Source organism: Esox lucius, chromosome 6 (genome assembly GCF_011004845.1).
Source record: "Esox lucius isolate fEsoLuc1 chromosome 6, fEsoLuc1.pri, whole genome shotgun sequence".
NCBI classification, from domain to species: Eukaryota; Metazoa; Chordata; class Actinopteri; order Esociformes; family Esocidae; genus Esox; species Esox lucius.
This window is the reverse complement of record NC_047574.1, coordinates 7127913-7145563: the sequence shown is the minus strand read 5'-3', so window position 1 is coordinate 7145563 and position 17651 is coordinate 7127913. Positions and strand designations below refer to the sequence as shown.

The window sequence follows — 17651 nt, the reverse complement described above, 5'->3', positions numbered from 1 at the left end:
GACTCATCCTCCTAAGAGATGCGCGTCTCCGATGTTTGTGTGTGTGTGTGTGTGTGTAGGCGCATCCATTCGTGCACGTCACAACTTCCTTCACTGCCAACAGGTGGTACCAGTCATTTCTATTCAGCCTTGATCTCCCTCAAAACTTCCACCTGTATTTTGCATTTACTGACGCAGACTTTCAATTGTTGAGAAGGGTGATCTGTTCACCTGTGTTCAGATGGGTGTTCTGTTCACCCGTGTTCAGATGGGTGATCTATTCACCTGTGTTCAGACAGGTGTTCTGTTCACCTGTGTTCAGACGGGTGTTCTGTTCACCTGTGTTCAGATGAGTGATCTGTTCACCTGTGTTCAGATGGGTGTTCTGTTCATCTGTGTTCAGATGGGTTTTCTGTTCACCTGTGTTCAGACGGGTGTTCTGTTCACCCGTGTTCAGATGGGTGTTCTGTTCACCTGTGTTCAGATGGGTGTTCTGTTCACCTGTGTTCAGATGGGTGTTCTGTTCACCCGTGTTCAGATGGGTGTTCTATTCAGCTGTGTTCAGTTCAGCTATGTTCAGTTTGATGTTCGGTTCAGCTGTGGTGCGATGATTAGTGATGAGGAAGTGCATTCCATTTTAGAAGAACAACCTGTAGGCTATCAATTAATCAATCAATGTATTTTCCACTAAGCCACTATACAGGTACCCAGCCTAACACGCCAAAGACTAAGCAAAAACAGACACCCAGCCTAACACGAAAAAGACTAAGCAAAAACAGATACCCAGCCTAACACGCCAAAGACTAAGCAAAAAAAGAACCTAGAGAAGAGCCGGGTTGTGGGAATCATTTTCTGCCTGTATCAGATGGAGACTGGAAGAGTAATGAACCTTTTAAGGCAAGGATGTTTTCTGCCTGTATCAGCTGGGGACTGGAAAAGTACACAACCTTTTAAGGCCAGAATGTTGATCTAAATATTTAGAGCAGAGCAAAAGTGGGTTAATCCGTACAGCTGGGCTGTGAACAGAGTCTTCAGTGAGAATCCAAACAAGCAACAGGGCCAGGTGGATTATGGACAGGGCCTAGACCAGGTGGATTATGGACAGGGCCAAGACCAGGTGGATTATGGACAGGGTCAAAGATGGATTATGGACAGGGCCGGGGGTCTGGTGGATTATGGACAAGATCAGATGGATTATGGACAGGGCCAGGTGGACCATGGACAGGGCCAGGTGGATTGTGGACAGAGACAGGTGGATTATGGACAGAGACAGGTGGATTATGAACAGAGACAGGGACAGGTGGATTGTGGACAGAGACAGGTGGATTATGGACAGAGACAGGGCCAGGTGGATAATGGGAAGGGACAGATGGATTATGGACAGAGTCAGGTGGACTTTGGACAAGGACAGGGGGATTATGGACAGGGCCAGGTGGATAATGGACAGGGACAGGTGGATTATGGATGAGGACAGGTGGATTATGGACGGGGACAGGTGGATAATGAACAGGGAAAGGTGGATAATGGACAGGGACAGGTGGATAATGGACAGGGCCTGGTGGATTATGGACAGGGCCAGGTGGATTAGGACAGGGACAGGTGGATTAGGACAGGGCCAGGTGGATAATGACAGGGACAGGTGGATAATGGACAGGGACAGGTGGATAAGGACAGGGACAGGTGGATAAGGACAGGGCCAGGTGGATAATGACAGGGACAGGTGGATAATGGACAAGGACAGGGGGATTATGGACAGGGACAGGTGGATAATGGATGGGGCCAGGTGGATTATTGACAGGGACAATAGGTGGGTTGTGGGCAGCAAACAATGAGCTATAAATGTCTCCTATTGTCCAATATCTAAAGGAGAAAATAGACACTGGATCACTGGAGTAATTCTTGGGGAGGACTGGACATAACATGCTAGCAGAGAAAAAAAGACGAACGAAATGGATGAGCTTTTGGGCATGTCATAAGCTTGATAAATCAGAGGGTTGTTGAGTGAAGAAGAGTGGGAGTGGAGGTTTCGCACATTCATCCATGTAGCATGGATTTTTTTTCTCAACCTTACCTTTGGAAATCCTGATCTTTCCACCACTCCTTCAATCTCTTTCGTTCACACGCTCTATTTGTCCTCATTCTCTCTTTCTATATCAATATCTATCATCCTCTGTCTTTCATCCTCCTCTTTCCCACTTCCTGCGCAGCTCTCATACAGGGAGATAATCTATGAGGGGGAACAGTCATGTCATCACTTGCTATATAAGACCTAAAGCTCAAGAGTGTCCCACTCTTTCACTCATCTCTCCATTCCTCCCTCCTTCTCTCCATCCACCCCCCTTATCTGGATACACTCCATTTTTATCAACACAGTTGAAGCGTCCCAGTTCCCACAATCAATCACTCACTTAAACTTGCTAGCTCGCCTCAACCTCTCAAAGTACAACAGCCTGACCTCGTTCTAAATCAAGTGATTACACTTGTGCACTAAACTACAACATGTTTTGAAATAAGTACACCTCCTTTACTCACAACCCTCTCAGTTACTCCCACACCTAAAGTACACACTTTTGAAGGGTTGTGGTAGCACTGTGGAAGGGGGTTGTATAAAGAGTGAATCAGCTAGCATGTTATGTCCAGTCCTCTCAAATAACTTTGCTGGAGTATAGTGCAGTGCTTTAGACCATGACCCTATATGGGGAGTAATGACATCACACTATGTGTTGAGATATCACAGTAACTATAAGCTATTTAAAGAGATGATGTGACATCAAGGAAACCCTTGATTCTTTGAGGAGTAGACGTGATGTCACAATAGATCTAACCACCTTAGATTCAGAAATATAGCTAAATACAGATATGGTTATGGCCTTATTTAAACAATCATACAGTACTAGTCAAAAGACCATGTACCAAGGGTATGACATCACAGCCCTTTTTACAGCACTAATTCCATTGGTAACCAGTTTTTAATTGTAAAAAGGCATTTCCTGGGTTTGTGTTATATTGCCTGAATATAACGGCTATCTTAGAGCCTGGATTTAGCCCCTAGCTGTGGTAAATTTGACCATATGTCACAAACCCCTAAGGCGTCTTATTGCTTTGTCCAAACTTGTTAACGTTGTACTTGTTGAAGGATATGGAAAACAATGTGCAACTTTTCATGATTATATTTATATTGGGTGATGGCCAGCGTTGGAGCAGAGATGAATGAATGGTCACCTACCAGACGAGGCCTCTAATCTCTCTAAACGGCTGATCAACCAGTCCAGAGAGCCAGAGAACTGGGCACAGTTCTTCCTGTTCCCCCTTATCAATGCAGCTAAAGGAGAGATAACAGAGGGACATTGACATAAACATGGAGAGGAAAGAATGTTACCGAAAGTATACCGGTTTCTGACACCAGGTGGTAAAATCCCTTCACAGCTTATCTACCCTACTGTCATGTCAGAATACTGAAAAGTCATTAAAATAAGGTAATGTCATTACAATACAGTATTGTCATTAAAATATGGTACAGTCATCAGAATACTGTACAGTCATCAGAATACTGTGCAGTAATCAGAATACTGTGCAGTAATCAGAATACTGTGCAGTCATTAGAATACTGTGCAGTCATTAGAATACGATACAGTCATCAGAATACCTTTACAGTCATCAGAATACGACACAGTCATCAGAACACTGTGAATGAGAATACATTAAAGGGTGGACAAGAAACACAAAGCAGCACCAAGCCTCAGAGCTTCAGGATATGCAGCTCCAGAAAGCATCCAGTAGTGTAGTCCAACATTAGACCCATGGATACAGTCAATTGTGGCCATTAAAAACCAACAGGATCAGGCAGCAACATGTGAACTAGCTGACACTTTAAAGAGCAGTCAGTTGGCCAACCAGACAAACGGTCAGACTGCCAGTCAGTCAATTGGCCACTGTGAACAGCTGTCAGTCAGGCAGAATCAGACAGGAAATCAGTATGCTTGTCAGCCAGCCAAGCACGTTCAGTCAGCCACTTCAAACAGCAGTCAATCAGTCAATTCCGCCAACCTCCTTGCCTCAATTATTTCAGCTTTGTACAACTGGTCAGAGGCTGTGTCCTTGTCAGAGGGTGTGTTGTTGTACAGCCGGTTAGAGGAAGTGTTGTTGTATGGACAGTCAGAGGATGTGTTGTTGTATGGACGATCAGAGGATGTGTCAGTGTACGGACGGTCAGAGGATGTGCAGTTGTACAGCCAGTCAGAGGATGTATTGTTGTACAGCCAGTCAGAGGACGTATTGTTGTACAGCCAGTCAGAGAATGTGTTGTTGTACGGACGGTCAGAGGATGTGTTGGTGTATGGGCGGTCAGAGGATGTGTTGGTGTACAGCCGGTTAGAAGATGTGTTGGTGTACAGATAGTCAGAGGACGTATTGTTGTACAGACGGTCAGAGGATGTGTTGTTGTACAGACGGTCAGAGGATGTGTCGTTGTACAGACGGTCAGAGGATGTGTTGTTGTACAAGCGGTCAGAGGATGTGTTGGTGTACAGACGGTCAGAGGATGTGTCGTTGTACAGACGGTCAGAGGATGTGTCGTTGTACAGACGGTCAGAGGATGTGTTGTTGTACAAGCGGTCAGAGGATGTGTTGGTGTACAGCCGATTAGAGGATGTGTTGGTGTACAGACGGTCAGGATGTGTCGTTGTACAGACGGTCAGAGGATGTGTTGTTGTACAAACAGTCAGGATGTGTCGTTGTACAGACGGTCAGAGGATGTGTCGTTGTACAGACGGTCAGAGGATGTGTTGTTGTACAAGCGGTCAGAGGATGTGTTGGTGTACAGCCGGTTAGAGGATGTGTTGGTGTACAGACGGTCAGGATGTGTCGTTGTACAGACGGTCAGAGGATGTGTTGTTGTACAAACGGTCAGGATGTGTCGTTGTACAGACGGTCAGAGGATGTGTCGTTGTACAGACGGTCAGAGGATGTGTTGTTGTACAAACGGTCAGAGGATGTGTTGGTGTAATGGACGGTCAGAGGATGTGTTGGTGTAATGGACGGTCAGAGGATGTGTTGGTGTACAAACGGTCAGAGGATGTGTTGGTGTAATGGACGGTCAGAGGATGTGTTGGTGTAATGGACGGTCAGAGGCTGTGGCTGCTCTGTTTGTCAACCTCCGTTAACGGTGAATGAGTTGGTCAGCAAGCGTTTCTAAAGGCCTGAGTGTGCAGTTTATTCAGGGTTTCAGCTCCTCACCCAGTAGCTCGTATAATGAGTTTAGTATGGACCTCCAGGCCTCACCGGCCTCCCTCCCCGCCACCTCAGCAAAATGAGCTGCGCTGCTGTACACGTGGAGACGGTCGATACACTCCAACACCAGGTTAATCATACCCTGGGAAAAAGAGAGAAACACAGACAGACAACAGGGTTGAGAGAGGTGCGAGAAAGACAGTTTTGACATACAATTCAAAGCCAAATATTACGACCAAAACGCTTGTTGCCAAATGCTACATTTTCGCTTTAGCCATCAAGCAGAAAAACAAGTCCTAGTCGATGTTTGGGGCCCTCCTATGTTGCACCCCAGTCAAAAGTAGCGCACAATAAAGGGCATAGGGGTAATGCTGAGAATACGCTGTGAGCCTGGAACAGGACTAAGTGGAAATAGAACCATGACGACACTGATCAGAGCTGAAGGATACCACACTGCTGACCTTAAATGGGAATTAAAGAGTGGCGACTTAGAGGGTCAAGGCAGTCAATCATCACTGCACAACAAGCTGCGGGAGGATTGTAATTAACTTCCAAACTGCAGAGGATCCGTCACTGTAGAAACACTGTGTGGTGGACCAGCAGCTGGGGTCTGGTTATTCTCACACCTCTGCGACACCCAGAGGTTCTGTGTATTTCATCTACTGCTCAGCTAAGTTCTCAGCTATTTAAATTACATGATGTAGGCCAAGGCTACATCTACACTGTGAAATGTTGCCATTTTGATCTTTGTCAAGATCATCAGAGACGAGCCACCCGGACAGCTGATGAAACTTTGGGTCAATGGAACGATTTATGCCTAAACTGTCACAAATGGTCTCAGTGAAGCTGATCTGTGCTTGTTATCTTCACCAGCGCCTTGATATGTTGGCGTCGTAACCGACTTCAATGACCACTGGCACGCTGCAGAAGTGTGCTCTTCACAGACGAACAGTCCACACGCCACATTCAACAGCCTGATGAACTCTACATGAAGGAGATGGGCCACGCCGCTTGAGGTATATCGTGGTCACACCATATACTGGCTGATTTTAATCTCTACCTGTTCTTTAAGCTATCTGTGACCGAAACATTCATATCTTCACTCCCAGTCATGTTAAATATATAGATTAGGGGCTAAATTATTTATCTCAGTTGAGTTGTCCTAACATAAATTCTTAACTCTTATGCGTTATGTTTATATATTTGTCCTGAAGGAGCACGACTGTACAACAAATTGCACTAGCATGTGGAAATCCTCAACTCCGGATCCTAAAACCGAGCAGGCTGACATGGTAAACTAGGCAGTCCCAGATCGGCATTCTCTGCAGGCTCCCTGATGCACACCTCTTCCTGAAAGAGGTTCTGTCGGTTCTTCAGGGCTCGGAGGCGGTTCTGTTTGTCCTCATGCTCCAGGTGCTCATCAGGGGGCTGGAAGTAGCCAATCAGATCCTGTAGACTCAGACTGACCGATTCGATTGGCAGGTCCAGTGTTGGGGTTTTCCCTTTTTTACTGAGGGCGTCCAGGCCCCTGAAACGCATCGTCAGGAGGAGGAGAAAGAAGAAAGAGGAGGAAGAGGGGGATTAGAACAGGAAGAGGGGGAGTAGGACAGGAAGAGGGGGAGTAGAACAGGAAGAGGGGGAGTAGAACAGGAAGAGGGGGAGTAGAACAGTTACATCAGATGAAGTGAGATATTGACTCAAATAAACTAACCTCAGAGGAATGTGAAGATGTCAAGAGGGCAGACAATGCATTGAGCAAAGGACGTTAAAAAGACATATTTGAAATGATTATGCTCAGTGGGATCTCAGTGAATGGGGTCCAACAAGGCTTTAGTGTAGGATGCTGTGTGTGCACTCGCATGTGTGTGTGTGTGTGTGTGTACCTGATGAAGCGGTTGAACAGGAAGACCGTGCTACGTATAACCCGTGCAGTTCGAGACTCCTCGTGCTGAGAGCGGGACAGGGTCAGACCATCGTCCATGTGACCCTCATGGTGCATGATGGCCTGAAACACACAGACGCCAGAGAGAGGTTTGGACAATGATTTTAGCACTGAAAAACAATGGGAAGTATTACGTTCGGACTGTTGGCACTGAGAGAGAACGGCATAGTTGACTGTAACTGTTTTTGTTAATGTGATCATGCTCCGACTGTTGGGTGACCCTCACTGAAACTTAAGCTGAATGCTTCATGTCACGTCTGCAGACACAGGTGGACTTCACAGGGACAGTGGGAGGGTCCTCACAGGCGCAGAACAAAATAATAATGTTAGCAGAACGGCTTTAGCCTAATGGCTAACCCTACAAATTCACTACAATGGCAATGAACTGCCCTGACTGGCAGAGGTTGACCAATTTTTTTTTGACAGAATTATTTCCTTCAATTAAAACCAGGTTATTGGGGGTGGGGAAAGCAGAATTTTGCATCTGCAGCCAGGGACAACCTAAAAGCTATTTTTAGCTTAGCCTGAAAGCAATTTTCATATTATTAGCTTAGCCTAATGGCTTTATTCATAGGGTTAGCTTAGCCTAATGGCTTTATTCATGCAGCGAGCTTAGCCTAATGGTTTTATTCACGTGAGACGGCCTGGAGCTGGTTTAGAAGTGAAGGGCTCGTTAGGAAGACATTTATAAAACACTGAGTCATTACTGCTCCTGCTAGCTATTGGCACGGTAGCTGGCCAGCTAAGGGAACAGATGGCTTCTCATGGGAAGAGGAGCCTGGCTGGTTCCAAAACTACAGAGAAGCCACAGAACTAGGGAAGACCTCAATTCCATACTTATAGCATCTTCTGTCCTCCTTCCTTGACTCCTTAAAACCCACAGGCCGAGAAAGCTTAAGGTCCCTTTCCTTTGGATTTTCTACTCCACTGGATTTTTGAGGAGACGAAGAGTTCACGATTAAGGTGGTTCCCCTAGAATCAGCACACACCCTCCATATTCTGTTTTAGATACGTATTATTAAAATCAGTGGTTTAGGCAACAAAAAAAAAAAGACCAAAAAATATTTTGAATATATATATATATATATATATATATATATATATACACACAGTGGGGAGAACAAGTATTCGATACACTGCCGATTTTGCAGGTTTTCCTACTTACAAAGCATGTGGTGGTCTGTATCATAGGTACACTTAGGTACACTTCAAGTGTGAGAGACGGATTATTAATTTGCATTATATTGCATGACATAAGTATTTGATCACCTACCAACCAGTAAGAATTCCGTCTCTCACAGACCTGTTAGTTTTTCTTTAAGAAGCCCTCCTGTTCTCCACTCATTACCTGTATTAACTGCACCTGTTTGAACTCGTTACCTGTATGAAAGACACCTGTCCACACACTCAATCAAACAGACTCCAACCTCTCCACAATGGCCAAGACCAGAGAGCTGTGTAAGGACATCAGGGATAAAATTGTAGACCTGCACAATGCTGGGATGGGCTACAGGACAATAGGCAAGCAGCTTGGTGAGAAGGCAACAACTGTTGGCGCAATTATTAGTAAATGGAAGAAGTTCAAGATGACGGTCAATCTCCCTCGGTCAGGGGCTCCATGCAAGATCTCACCTCGTGGGGCATCAATAATCATGAGGAAGGTGAGGGATCAGCCCAGAACTACACGGCAGGACCTGGTCAATGACCTGAAGAGAGCTGGGACCACAGTCTCAAAGAAAACCATTAGTAACACACAGCCAGGGCAACTAAGGAGTGGCTCCGTAAGAAGCATCTCAAGGTCCTGGAGTGGCATAGCCAGTCTCCAGACCTGAACCCAATAGAAAATCTTTGGAGGGAGCTGAAAGTCCGTATTGCCCAGCGACAGCCCCGAAACCTGAAGGAAGAATAAGGTCTGTATGGAGGAGCGGGCCAAAATCCCTGCTGCAGTGTGTGCAAACATGGGCAAGAACTACAGGAAACGTAGGGCCTCTGTAATTGCAAACAAAGGTTTCTGTACCAAATATAAAGTTCTGCTTTTCTGATGTATCAAATGCAATAAAATGCAAATAAAATTACTTAAAAATCATCCAATGTGATAAAAATCACAGACTTCTACATGCTTTGTAAGTGGGAAAACCTGCAAAATCGGCAGTGTATCAAATGCATGTTCTCCCCACTGTATATATATATATATATATATATAATTTTTTATGAGATGAAGAGTAAGTGAAAAAGAGAAACCACAGAATGCCCCCAAACCCCTCAAGCCTCGCTCCTTTCGGGTTCAGCAGTGGAGCAGAGGGCCCTTGAAAGCTTTACAACTTGTTGCACATGACAAAGGAATTTGAGGGATGTGCTACTTAGCTATAAGTCTTACAATAGTGTGGGCTATTTAAACATTTTGACTTGTGTGAAACAGTGTCTGGACTGTGCAGGTATGAATGTACTCCAGACTAAGCTCCCAGTTTGACAGGATATATCAAAGGCTCTGTAGAGGGCAGACTGACAGTTGCGCAACAAGATAAATATGTCTTAAGTTGGGCACAGTTTGATGCACTTGACAAATATAGGCCTTGTCTTACATTCCCTCTGATCTGCAGATATCGGATGCTATTTGGAGAGATATCATTCTTTTCCCTCAGCTGATCAAAGGAGACAAGGCCCTATACCTGCTCAAATTATGCTAAGTATAATTGGATTATAACAGTAAAATGACTTCTCAAGGGAGATACCGGATACAATCAATGCACTTTAAGATACCAATCACAGGCCGATATATAGCTTTTTAGCTATTCTATGCATTTGGCTTTGTCTCATAAATTTATTGCTGATAAGAAGTATGAGTATAATGATGTTCTGGAACGGATGACAGAGGTAATGCCAGGGGTGAGGATTTGATTCCTCTGGAACAGAGGACAGAGGTAATGCCAGGAATAAGGGTTTGATTCCTCTGGAACGGATGACAGAGGTAATGCCAGGGGTGAGGGTTTGATTCCTCCGGAACGGGTGACAGAGGTAATGCCAGGAATAAGGTTTGATTCCTCTGGAACAGATGACAGAGGATGTTTTGTTTTACCATTGGAGGAAATTCTCAACAGGGCAGGGTAGGGTATAGAGTTTGTACAGCCTAAGCATGAAATATCCTTGTAGAAATTATGCAAAATCCTTGAAGAAACAGACAGATCTGCTGTGGTAATCTAGGGGACCCCCTGAACTGAGGAGCTTGTAGGACAAGAATCTTGATCTGTCAGCGGTGAAAATTTACGATGGTGGCAGGGTTTTTAAACAATGAGGTCTGTCAAGCTCAGGGGTCAAAACATCCTCCCCCAGGAACACAACAAAGAAATCTGGAGAAGAAGGTGGTATTTTATGAGCCCAATTCTGTTGTCTCGGGTCAGCCAACCATTCTTAAGTTGTGCCTCCTCTGAGGTCCATTATCTTAACAATAAGCTTTTCGTTGTCCCATTTCAGCATAGCGCAAGTACTGACTCAGCTTAAATTCAGCAGATGTTTCAAGGTCAATAAATAGCAGGTTGTGAGAAGCAACTGCAGTGTAGATATGCTCCAGTTTCCCGTTCAGTCTGGCAGCGCAAGTGAGCTGCAGTTTTGAGCGCAACCAAAGTGTCCATCGGATAGAATTCCAAGCGGGTTTGTCTACACGACGACACTCCGTCACAACGAGGACTCACGCAAAGTGCTCTTGCCTTTTGGATGTCATTTGCAAGACCATCTGTCAGTGGTTTTAAAGAAGGTAAATCGTTTAAGAAGCTAAGAAAAACTGGGGGAAATCTGGAAGTTTGGGCAAACAGTAAGGGAGCTAACACCCAGCCTCGCTGCTTAGCTAAAAATAACCTAGGGACTATGCTGCCATTAGACCAGATGCGCCTCCCAACATAATTCAGCCCCATAGACACTGCTGACTCTGGCCTCACTGAAAGGGATATAAGCCAAGCACACGGTGGGGACCGGGTTACCCCGACGCTCACTCGGCCTCTGACTCTTCAGCTACTGCGATGGTGGTTAGATGTGTGCGCGACGTCGCACTCTACCTTTCTCTGCACGCCGCCCATACGCGCGCACTTGGCGTCCATGGCCTGGTACGTCAGCCACAGGCAGGTGTCCACGTGCTGAATGTAACACACCGAGTCGCCGTATTTAATGTCAGGAACACCCATGCCGTCCACCTCCTTCTTCGCACCCAGGTCCAGCTTTTCCTGGTGATCAAAGCAAATACCACAAGATGTATTACTTTTCTTCTTACTAGGGAACAAGATTTGATGTAGGACACAAAGGGGAGTTCAATACCTGCTATTTATTGGCAGTGGGATAACCATTCATTTTGTTACTCCTCTTCTAAGCCCTCCTCTCTGACCCCCACATCGCTCTCCCCTTCTATGACCTCTCTCTCCCACATCTCCGTCACTCCCCCTCCCTCTCATTTCCTCGCTCCTCTCTTCCCCTCAGTCTCTTTTCGCCAAGCCAGTCACTCTCTCTGAGTCTGAACCCTCCCCGTTCCCCAACCCGGGATCCTGAGATAGAGTGCTCAGACATGCACAGTGACAGGCTGACAGACAGAACAACCCTCCCCCGGAGACCATGGTAAGGGGTATTGGCTTTGTCACATTGTTGGTTAAAGAACTGAAAATGCAGCGCTGCACATCCCTGCAGCCATAAATCATCACAATACCATGAAAGAGAGAGACAAAGAAAGAGAGAGAGATCTGGAAGGATGCGGAGAAAGAGGCCAAGTCCATAATTGTACCTGGTCAAATGTAAAGGGCTATGAAGGGACTGGAGTGCCATTAAGGCAGAAAAGCATTAACAAACATAAGAAGACAGATATAACTTCTAGGCATGAGACTAAACACTCATGAAGACGTACATCTTAAAAGAAACTTTGAATTCAGGTCTGGATTGTCCATCCACTGAAGGACTGCCTTTGCGGCCATGACGACCATGCGGCCATGACGACCACAATAACAACTGACGTTAAGTAATAATGCATTTACAGTTTTTTGCGATTGCTTACTCGCTTGCTGTGGAATCTGTCTCATTGTGTCGAAACTACTCACAAGACAAATAAGACACAACACTTGGAAATAAACATCTCACTTCAATGTCAAAATGAAACTCGTTTTTCAAAATAGCATTTTGTAACAGAATGATACACACGTGCAGCATTTGAATTACTCTTTCAAAGCAGCAACAACCCACTGATTTCTTTATACAAAACACAGCTGTCTTTAGTACCTTTGTATACTTTTTTAATTCTGTCATACAGGCTTCTGTGAAAGATTGTTCCAGTACCGTACATCTATTCACCTTTCAATGAACACAAAAAAAGAAAGGCTCCTGAAAAAGCTTATTTTTACAACAGAAACACACAAAGAAAAGAAGGATTACTATACAGTAATAAATACAAAATGTTACTGTAAACTCCCAGAAAATAATTACAGTAAAATTGTGAAACAATTACAAAGGTACCGTCTAGTTTAGAACGTTGAAGACATACCTGTTCTCCAGTCTAAATATCTGATAGATGATAGATGCTACAGTTTAGCGACTCAGGTTGGGCTGGTCTCTCTGCCTCCCTCATCGTCAAGCCATGATTTATGACTTGGTTCACCAAAGTGGCCCTAATGTTGTCGGAAATATGTCTCCATCAATTGCCTTGTCCCCTTCTTTATTCTTGTTCTCATCCTCCTCCTCTCTCTCTATCTTCCTCTCAGTGCCTCCATTTTGGCAAAGTTCTCACAAAAGAGGTGATTTACCTGAGGTTTATTTTTAGTGTTTAGGCTCTGACTAGTTGGTGTTCAATTACTGTATAAGCGTTTTTGTGTGTTGGTGTGGGGTTTTCCAATTTCAGGTATATTTGTAATTTTGAACAGAAGTGTTTTCCCAATTACTGCAAGAGATTTCATTCTTGAAGAAAGTGTCTAATGTAAGAAACAGTGTGTAGTGTTTTGCAAATTGTGTTGCGGAATTGGAAGTGCAAAGCAGAAAAAAACTTTTACTTTTGGTGCCTTTGTTTAAGGCATGGTTACAAAAGTTAAGGTTTTTGATGCTTTTGTCTTAGCATTCACTTTCAGATGTCAAAAGCTGCATTTTTATAAAATTGTATTTACAAATGTTTACCCCTTTTTCTCCCTTCCCCCAACTGTTATACATAATGGTATCTTAAGCCCAGTCTTAAATCAATAAGTCGACAGATGTGGGAGAGTTCAAGATTGCCCTCCTTCAAGCTACCTGCACCCAGACATCTACCTTTCCCACGCTGCTTTTCCAATCAGGAATTGGAGAAACCACAACTTGGGTCAACGAAACTGAGGGGAATGTTCGCTCACCTGGTCAACCTCAGTTAGCTCTGTAGACGCCCCACCCACTTGGAACACGACGATACCGCAAAGTCCAGATAATAAATAATAAAGACACCTCTCCAACCCCCTGGCCAATCGGCATCAACCACGTGGCCTCCACTTGTCAGCTAGCGGCGCGGGCAAGGCTCCAAACTGATCAGCTCGGTGCTACAAAAGAGCGCCACAGACCACTGGGCAAAGTCATTTCCCCTGACAGGTTCCAGTGCGCTCCAGTGCATGATAACACATCATGCGCCGTGTTTTAAATGCGCCATACAGCTACAAATGAGAGGGGAAGACCTTGTCTAAGACAACCCAGTAAGTCTGACGGGAGAGTAGGAGAAACAATGAGACGTAACATAATATTCCCCTCCATCCTCCCCCCTTCGCCACATGGCAATCTGTTCCCGTCTAACCATAGCCTGTAGCCTCGGCGCCCAACATCTCCCCATGGCAGGGGGGAACGGGGCTAATGGACGTATACCAATGCTACCGTACAACGAGTGGGCAACCCAGGTCCAGCAGACTGCCAGAGGCTGATGTCTAGTTGGGATAGAATGCTGCAGAACCTGTGGCCACCTAGAAATGGGAGCGCCACTGTGAGACAGAGAGCAGTGATGACAACACGTGTGTCTGTGTGTCTCACTGTTTGTGTGTGTGTCTGTGTGTGTGTGTGTGTGGGTGCGTGTCTGTGTGTCTGTATGTGTGTCTCTGTGTGTGTCTGTATGTGTCTACGTGTGTGTGTGTGTGTGTGTGTGTGTGTGTGTGCGCATCTGTGTGTGTGTGCGCATCTGTGTGTGTGTGTGTGTGCGTGCGCGTGTCTGAACATGTACCTTGGAGGGGCGAAAGCAGAAAGCCGTTGACTTGACATCAGCCTTCTCCTTATCCATCAACAACAGACCCTTATCCTCCATGATACTCAGGTACTTCCCTGTAGTCACGTGACGGAGTCGGAACGGTTGGCCCCAGCGCGTGTGGCTTCCGCTCCACCTGCAAGGATGGGTAACAGGGAGAGACAGGGGTGGAGGTGAGGTTATCGCTGGTCGCAGCCGAACCCAGCAAGCTGTCCTAAGACTAAACACGGCAGCTGGAGGGGCTGGTCGGAGCATGTGCCGCCAAAACACTGAACAATTTGACAGCCAATATATAACACGATTGGCCGATGTCGATACCGATTGCATCACCTGTGTACCTAGCCATAAGTTAAATAAAAATTTTGATTCTGATGATGCTTCTAATTCCCACAAATGCTAATTAATTTATAGAAAAGTTCCCTTTCTATATATTTTTTAAAACCAAAAAATAAAAAATTATTGAGAAGCAATAGTAAGAACAAGAAATATCACAGTTGACTCAAGGGAAAACAAGAAACCAGGCAAGCCTAGATCAGCCGGACCGCAATAGAAAGTATGTTGGTATCGCCTCTATCCTGAACAAATCCTCTTTTGCAAGTGGCCGTTTTAACAGCTTATTAACCAGTAATAGGCTTTACCAGTATCTACTAACTTACTGGAATAGTCATAGGAATTGAGTAATTGCTAGCGCGCCTGCCAAAGTTATTTCATTTCATGGCACAAAGGTATTTTTTTCTTTCATGGCATAACAACATACTTTTTTCTTTAATTTGTGAATGACATTGATACAATAACTATCAAGAAAGGTGACGATAACTGACTTTTTCATCAAGTGAGAGAATCGTGGAAATATAATAAATAAATGTGGTTGTTCACAATAGATTTGAACTTGAGCCTTCCACGTGAGAGGCACTGTCCTTAACCATAACGCCATGGCATTACCCATTTTTCGCTAAACATTTTTGAGCATTGTGTTAAACTGACTAATGTTTCTTATTAAGTTTACCTCCATCAGAAATTGCTAGCGAGACTGAAGATGAACTTTTTCATGCCAGAAATAGTCGCAAAATGACTGTATACAATTTCAGGTCTCGGTTTTAGCCAGCAAAGTTTTCATCAATATGGAATCATTCACAATGCGTACTTTGCTATGGCTGATATGAACTCGGGACCTATAGTTCACAAGTCTGCTTCTCTAACCACTAGGCTATTTAACAAGGGCTAGTCAGTCACTCACTCTCTCAGTAAGAGACATCTGCTCTTCTTAGCCGGCTCCGCTTACGCGGTCCAGCAAAAAAGATAAAGATTACAGGAGCAGATTGGATGCATATTCAGATGAAAGTGCAATTTGTCATAAATATAATGAAATGTTGAAGCAATCGGATGATACCTTATTAAATTTTGCCAATAATTGGCCAATACCAATTGCTGGCCAATAACTTGGTCTATACCTATTTTACACTGTAATAAAATACAAAGTACATACATATACATGTACATTACACATGTATGTACATATATATCTAGAGACCAACCATTGGTAATATATTACTGGTTGTTACATGGCAGATGTTAATTAGCTGCTTACAAAATCTGGTGCAATGCATCACTTCACAGTTTTTGAGTTCTTCTCCCTGTTCAAACAAACCAAATGAATGAATATTTGGAGAGGTACTGATAAAAAAAGGTTGTCTCCTGGGTAGAAACATCTGAGGAAAACTGCAGCAGTATATTTTACAGCAGTTCTTAAATGTCAACCTGTGAGACATTTTGTTCTTTCGTTTCAGAGTCTTTAGTTTAATCATACAGTAAACAGTTCTGAATGCTCACATTAAGTTAAAATTCAAAGCACAGAACATATAATGAAGAGGTACGTTTCGAAGAAAAGAAACCGCATAGCATGCTTAATCACAGTCTTGGCCTGCCTCTGAAGCTAAGCAGGGTCAGTCCTGGTGCTGCTGGAAGTAGTGTCGGAGGGCCAGTAGGGGGCACACTTTCCTCTGCACAAAATATCAAATTTCGATCTCCCAAGGCTGCAAACTGTCCTGAAATACTCTGTTTAACGTGCAGTCTTTCGGTTTGGACATTAAATAGGTGTCCAGGCTCTCTGTCACAAGAAATACCATGGGACTGACGGTAAGAGTATGTGTGCTAACTCCAGTGTCCTGCAATCGCCAGATGTAGTGAAATTTGCTTGTCAAAATGAAATAATAATTTCTACTGGTAAATGCATGTTATGTTGGTGTTTGCTGCCCACAGTGGTATGGGCTGGATGGTGTTTATCCATTACTTATTTGGTTCTACCAAGCTATACTGACTCTGTGCATTGCGCTACATGTACACATCTGCAATAGGCAAACGAAACGGCAGCAGAGAACTGTTTTCTGCGCTTGCCGAAATGTAAGCGCCTGAAGTTCTAAACATCAACGGCACATAGATTGGAACTGGGTTCTGTGGTTAGATGTGGTAACATAAGTACTGTGTTTGGCATTGAAAGAAGGATGCATATGCAGAAAATAACCTAAAACCTACTATACAATACGGTAGTGGACCTGATATGGGGCTGTTTTTGCTTCCACTAATCCTGGGGGCCTTGACATGTTAATGGTATTATGACCTCAACCAAGAACAACAAAACTGTTGCCTAAAGACAATTTTTTTTCTGCTTGGAGGCCAAAACATAGCTACAAGTGAATCTTCCAGCCAGACGATAAGGCATTTTCTCAGTATCAGGACTTACATTTTATTGAGCACCTGTGTTTTGACTTGAACAGGACAGTCTATAAGGTCCTCAAGGATCTGGAAAGATTCTGTTCTAAGATCAAACATGAACATTTGTCCTTGTTAGCCAACATTAAGTTTAACTAAAAAAGTTTCTCCTTGTTAGCCTATTTAAAGTAAACTCAAAGAAGTGGAGTTTGTGCTGCTATTTCTATACTGTCCTGCAAACATAACCATAACCCCAAACTGTCAGTTTGACAGAACACTGCACAACACCACAGGCTACAGAACAGAGGGCATGTTATTTATATTCAGTCTAAAATCCAACCAGGTCCTTGTCATAAAGCAGCCATACCTACAACGAGTGTTTCCCAAATGGCATTCTTTTCCCAGTGGATCCTGGTTAAAAGTAGTGCTCTATTTAGAGAATAGGGTGCCATTTAAGTCAGGATGGAGCCAGTATGACCAATGTGTCCTGCTTCAAAAAAATCCCATTGAGTCAAATGCGTGGGACAGTTCTTTTTACAGACCGGGGCAGACATCGTGGACACCATGTCACTGAAAAAGACG

The 17651-nt window shown here is 44.3% G+C and overlaps 1 protein-coding gene across 12 annotated transcripts in view; it reads right to left on the bottom strand.

The window, feature by feature from the left end:
- Window positions 1-17651, bottom strand: part of ryr2a (ryanodine receptor 2a (cardiac)) — a 185757-nt gene that overhangs the window by 93276 nt on the left and 74830 nt on the right. For all 12 annotated transcript variants that reach the window (XM_034292561.1, XM_034292564.1, XM_034292565.1 and 9 more), the window contains 6 exons: window positions 14340-14496; window positions 11200-11364; window positions 7092-7213; window positions 6553-6736; window positions 5215-5350; window positions 3206-3301 (listed from right to left, as the gene is read on the bottom strand). In XM_034292561.1, coding sequence (XP_034148452.1) covers window positions 3206-3301; window positions 5215-5350; window positions 6553-6736; window positions 7092-7213; window positions 11200-11364; window positions 14340-14496 — 860 coding nt within the window. The remainder of the gene's footprint in view (window positions 1-3205; window positions 3302-5214; window positions 5351-6552; window positions 6737-7091; window positions 7214-11199; window positions 11365-14339; window positions 14497-17651) is intronic.